The sequence below is a fragment of the Rhinopithecus roxellana genome, chromosome 11, assembly GCF_007565055.1.
Source record: "Rhinopithecus roxellana isolate Shanxi Qingling chromosome 11, ASM756505v1, whole genome shotgun sequence".
Classification (NCBI taxonomy): Eukaryota; Metazoa; Chordata; class Mammalia; order Primates; family Cercopithecidae; genus Rhinopithecus; species Rhinopithecus roxellana.
In genome coordinates, this window is record NC_044559.1 from 130,285,764 (window position 1) to 130,291,314 (window position 5,551).

The 5,551-nt window shown below is 60.4% G+C and overlaps 1 protein-coding gene across 1 annotated transcript; it reads left to right on the top strand.

The window, feature by feature from the left end:
• The first annotated feature begins 1,268 nt into the window (after window positions 1-1,268).
• On the top strand, window positions 1,269-5,266 carry ZNF503 (zinc finger protein 503). Its single transcript, XM_010375539.2, has 2 exons — window positions 1,269-2,036; window positions 2,755-5,266. The coding sequence occupies exons 1-2, from the start codon at window positions 1,731-1,733 to the stop codon at window positions 4,378-4,380; spliced, it is 1,932 nt and encodes a 643-aa protein (XP_010373841.1). The 5' UTR covers window positions 1,269-1,730; the 3' UTR covers window positions 4,381-5,266.
• The last annotated feature ends 285 nt before the right edge of the window (window positions 5,267-5,551 follow it).

Sequence of the window (5,551 nt, forward strand, 5' to 3'; positions counted from 1 at the left end):
TGGGGTTAGGGAACTACGGAGGGTGGCAGCCTGACCTCCGCAAGCTACACGCCCCCCGGGGACTAGCGGCGGCGGGGTGGGGTGGCGGGAATCTCCCGTGTTAGACGTTGCCGCCGCTGGTCTCGGGTACCCGGAGCCGCGTCCGAACTCCGCGACCCCAACAGACCGAAGCCCCCAGAGGTGGAAGGGCAACTCTCCGACAACGAGAGGGCAGGCGCGCACTCCAGGCCTGCGCACCCCTGTCGGCGCCCTGGGCGCACCTGCGCACTTTACTCTCACTATTCATTTTCCTGACACCGTGCGCCTCTCTCCCCTCTTTCATTCTTTTTCTTAGAGCCCCCATCCCACCCCACCCCCATCCCAGGAGGCCGCTCCTCCTTTCCCCTCCTCCAGTTCCCTCTCGATCTCTTCCTTCCTCTCCGTCTCTCTCTCCCTCTCTCTTTTTCCCTTCAAGTCGCACCCGCCTTGTAATCAGCAACAAAAGCTGACATAAATCACGGGAGGATTGACAAGAGCTGACAAATAACTGATTGATTGCGGTCGAGGAACATTGACAATTGATGGAGGGGTGGAGATGCCCAAAGAACGGGGGGAGGGAGGAAAAGAGGGTGGAAGAGGAGAGTAAGAATGGGGGGTTGGGGGAGAGACTGAGTGTGAAACAGAGGAAACATGTGATCCCCGCTGCTGCCCCAATCTACGCGTCCCCGTGCGTCACGTGGCCGGGAAGGGCGGAGAGCCCAGCGCGCATCGCGGTGTTGAGCCGCCGCCGCTGCGACTGCCCATCTAGCTTCTGGTTTCTCCGCCGCGGAATCTGAGGAAATCAGAGCGGGCGGGCGGGCTTCTTCCAGCTCCGGCTCCCCACCTTGCCTTCTTACCCTGGTGGCCGCGCTGCGCCGCGCGGGATCTCGATTACTGCGAAGGAGAAAACACTGGGTGTGCGGGTTCCCTTAGCCCCTGGAGTTGACAGTCCGGCCGGTGTCCACACTCCCACTGGTGCTCCTTCTGGACACCCCCGCAGTCTGTTCCTCACGCGCACCCCCCTCCAAAAGAAGGTTTCAGTTTATTTTCGAGCTGGGGAAAGGAAGAACGACGAGGAGGAAAAAAGAGGGAGGCGGCGGATGGCAAACGTAGAATAAATGTCCAGCTCGTCCTCGGAGCGAAATCGAGGGAGGAGACACACGGCGGGCGGGGGGGGGGGGGGCGGCGAAGAGGGAGCTGCCCATTAAAACCAGCTCTGAGAGTCCTGGCGGCGGCGGCGGCGGCGGCGCGGGACGCGTCACATCCCCTTGACCCTCCAATCACCTCGGGCTCCCATTTGATTGGAAGGCGGCAAAGGCTTTAATCTCCCCCTCGGTGCAGCTGCTTTTGAAGTGAGTTTCCTCGCCAGAGCCCCGGCTGGACACGCAGCGGCTCACATCGCAGAGCGCAGCGTCGGCGCGGGGCCGTGAGAGCGCAGCGCAGGGGAGCAGCCCGAGGCGGACACCGCGAGCCGCCCGGCACTCCAGCAGTCCAGCCGGCTCCTCCAGCCCGGCCACGGCTCCGCTGCGGGCCACCCAGGATTACTCGCGTCTGGCTCCAGGCGCCGAGAAGGCGCGCTGGGCGCCCGTGGCCGCCGCGCCAGCTCCTCCTCCTCCCGCTGCTCCTGCTCCCCGGGCGAGCGCGCAGCCCCGAGCCCGCCCCGCGCCTCCCGGAGCCCTCCCCCCCGCTGCTCCCATGCGCGCGGGTGGGTCATGAGCACAGCGCCCTCGCTTTCTGCCCTAAGAAGCAGTAAGCACAGCGGCGGCGGCGGAGGAGGCGGCGGTGCGGACCTTGCCTGGACCAGCGCGCTCTCTGGAAATAGCTCCGGCCCCTGCCCAGGCTCGTCCCCGGCCGGCAGCACCAAGCCTTTTGTGCACGCCGTGCCTCCCTCTGACCCCCTGCGCCAGGCCAACCGCCTGCCAATCAAGGTGCTGAAGATGCTGACGGCACGAACTGGCCACATTTTGCACCCAGAGTACCTGCAGCCCCTGCCTTCCACGCCCGTCAGCCCCATCGAGGTAAGGACCCTCTCTGGATTGCACTGGGACCACTACCCTGGTTGCCACCCTAGGGCTTTCTTTTTCTCGGCATGTGGGCGGGGGTGGGGGAGTCGGAGTGATTCAGCTCCCGAATGGGGGAAGAGGCTACTGCTTCCGTACCTCAAAACTAGGGCGGAAAAGGGGGAGGAAGTGGAATTGGGCGTGAATGCTAGGAAGCAAGGCTACAAATACTTGTTTCTGCTTTTGATATGAAAGCCCCCTACCCCGACCCAGGCCCCTTCACTCGGCACCGAAGGCAGGCGGAGGTCTGAAATACGGTTCCAAAGTCGCCGTCCTCCGGATCCCCAGAAGCCAGTGTGTGGACAGGCGCCAGCCGCCCAAGCCCTTACTCTGAAGAATTAAGGAGTGTTTGTGGGGAGGGGGTACAGTTCTGGGTCTAGGAACCGAGCACTAAAACGTTTTGCTTCTTAAAAATCTAGTTAGCGCTCAGAGAGGTCAGGAAAGATGCTGCTGGGGGTGGTGGTTGGGCGGGGGGAGCAATCTGCTGCCTTTCCCAAGGGCGAGAATGTTTGTTTGTGAGTGGGTGTTGAAGACGGGGTGCCGCCTAGAATTGTGCCTCGGGGCTGGGAGGATCTTCGTGGGCTGTTGCGGAGAAGCATTTGAACCCCAGAAGCCAGGATTCTAAAGGGTTTCCACTTCTTTCTCTGTGTGACCCCCCCATCGTCTGACCCCGCAGCTCGATGCCAAGAAGAGCCCGCTGGCGCTGTTGGCGCAAACATGTTCGCAGATCGGGAAGCCCGACCCCTCGCCCTCCTCCAAACTCTCCTCGGTTGCCTCCAACGGGGGCAGCGCGGGCGGTGCCGGCGGCGGCGCTGCGGGCGACAAGGACACCAAATCGGGCCCCCTCAAGCTGAGCGACATCGGTGTGGAGGACAAGTCGAGTTTCAAGCCGTACTCCAAACCCGGCTCGGATAAGAAGGAGCCGGGAGGCGGCGGTGGAGGCGGTGGCGGTGGCGGGGGCGGCGGCGGGGGTGTTTCGGCAGAGAAGTCGGGATTCCGGGTACCGAGCGCCACCTGCCAGCCATTCACGCCCAGGACAGGCAGCCCGAGCTCTAGCGCCTCGGCCTGCTCACCGGGAGGTATGCTGCCCTCGGCCGGGGGTGCCCCGGAGGGCAAGGACGACAAGAAAGACACCGACGTGGGCGGCGGCGGCAAGGGCACCGGGGGCGCTTCGGCCGAAGGGGGACCCACGGGGCTGGCACACGGCCGGATTAGCTGCGGCGGCGGGATTAATGTGGACGTGAACCAGCATCCGGATGGGGGCCCGGGGGGCAAGGCTTTGGGCTCAGACTGCGGTGGTTCATCGGGCTCCAGCTCCGGCTCCGGCCCCAGCGCGCCCACCTCCTCCTCAGTGCTGGGCTCTGGGCTGGTGGCTCCCGTGTCACCCTACAAGCCGGGCCAGACAGTGTTCCCTCTGCCTCCCGCAGGCATGACCTACCCAGGCAGCCTGGCCGGGGCCTACGCCGGCTACCCGCCCCAATTCTTGCCACACGGCGTGGCACTCGACCCCACCAAGCCAGGCAGCCTAGTGGGGGCGCAGCTGGCGGCGGCCGCGGCCGGGTCTCTGGGCTGCAGTAAGCCGGCCGGCTCCAGCCCCTTGGCCGGAGCGTCTCCGCCGTCCGTGATGACAGCCAGTTTGTGCCGGGACCCGTACTGCCTCAGCTACCACTGCGCTAGCCACCTGGCAGGGGCGGCGGCCGCCAGCGCTTCGTGCGCACATGATCCGGCCGCTGCGGCCGCGGCGCTGAAGTCCGGATACCCCCTGGTGTACCCCACGCACCCGCTGCACGGTGTGCACTCCTCGCTAACGGCCGCCGCGGCTGCTGGCGCCACACCGCCCTCCCTGGCCGGCCACCCCCTCTACCCCTACGGCTTTATGCTCCCTAATGACCCGCTCCCCCACATCTGCAACTGGGTGTCGGCCAACGGGCCGTGCGACAAGCGCTTTGCCACGTCAGAAGAGCTGCTGAGCCACTTGCGGACCCATACGGCATTCCCCGGGACAGACAAACTGCTGTCGGGCTACCCCAGCTCGTCGTCTCTGGCCAGCGCCGCCGCGGCCGCCATGGCTTGCCACATGCACATCCCCACCTCGGGCGCACCGGGCAGCCCTGGGACGCTGGCGCTGCGCAGCCCCCACCACGCGCTGGGACTCAGCAGCCGCTACCACCCCTACTCCAAGAGCCCGCTTCCCACGCCCGGCGCCCCTGTGCCGGTGCCCGCCGCCACCGGACCCTACTACTCCCCCTACGCCCTCTACGGACAGAGACTGACCACCGCCTCGGCGCTGGGGTATCAGTGAGGGCGGCCGGGAGGGCGAGCGAGGGAGAGGAAGGAGCTGGGGGAGGGGAGGAGCCCAGGGAAGGGCGGGATCACGGCCCAGGCTGCTGACACCCGCGCGTGGGGAGGACTCGGGCCACGAAAGGAAATAAATATATGCCGTATCTACCCGACAGCAGCGACCGAGACCCGGTGGGACACTCCCCTTCTCCCCACTCTCACCTCCCCACCCAAACTTTATAAAAGTTGAAAAAATATCGTTTGACTTTTTATAGAAAAAGAAGGAAAAAATAATTGAGAAAGTGTTCATCTGAGAACTGCATCGGTGGACACTGGTATTTATTTATGTTAGCTCCAAGCGGACCCGTGGTTCAAAAGTGCATTATTTAGTTTGAGCTCTGTAGGTAAAAAGGAGGAGGGAAAAAATTTAAAACTTGAGGGTAAAAATGTGGAAAACAAACCCTCCCATCCCTTGTAGATTATAAATAAAAGCAAAACCGCCACAGAACTAGAGGTCTTCTCTTTAATGTTACTTTAAAATTGCTATGATTGTATTGTACGTTATTTAATGTCTGATTGAAACAAATTTACATGCATGTTTGTTACAAAAAATGAAAAAGTCACAATTTGTCTGCTCTGATTTAAAATTGCAATTATTTTTAAGGTGTATACCATCGAAGAGAATGGGTATTTTTTTGTATGTATTCTGGAAGAAAACAACAAAAAAAAGGAAAAAAATTCTATTCCAAAACCTCATTTGCCTTATTTTGTTCTTTAAAAGGAACACTTAACTATTTTTAATTTTTAAGTCCACCCGCTGAGAAGGGGACAAGGTTTACGTCATGTACTAAAATAATAGACAATGTATCGCTTTAAAGATTAAAATTCCGTATATTTGATGTATTAAAGGGTTTTACTTCTTCTTATCTTTTTTATTTTTTGGTTAAAGAGAGCATGGCAGTTTCGGCCGCAGTGGGTTCCAGGGCCTCACTGCTACTCCTTCTTCCCGGGACCGTGGCCGAATTTCCGATCGCTTTGTTGTGATTTTCTGGGAGGCAAAGGCGTCGGAAGGGGCGACCAGCCATTAAGTTGGCCTTGGGGAACATATTTTTAGAGGATATCTCGCTATTTGGAAAGATAGTGTCCTCTGCTATCTATCATTTTGTTTTTATTTCAATCTTCTCGTGGCATCT

Bases quoted from the DNA above. Each gene is read 5' to 3' on its own strand.
- ZNF503 (XM_010375539.2), top strand. From the start codon at position 1,731: ATGAGCACAGCGCCCTCGCTTTCTGCCCTAAGAAGCAGTAAGCACAGC. The intron at 2,037-2,754 runs GTAAGGACCCTC...CTGACCCCGCAG, and splicing joins CGCCCGTCAGCCCCATCGAG to CTCGATGCCAAGAAGAGCCC.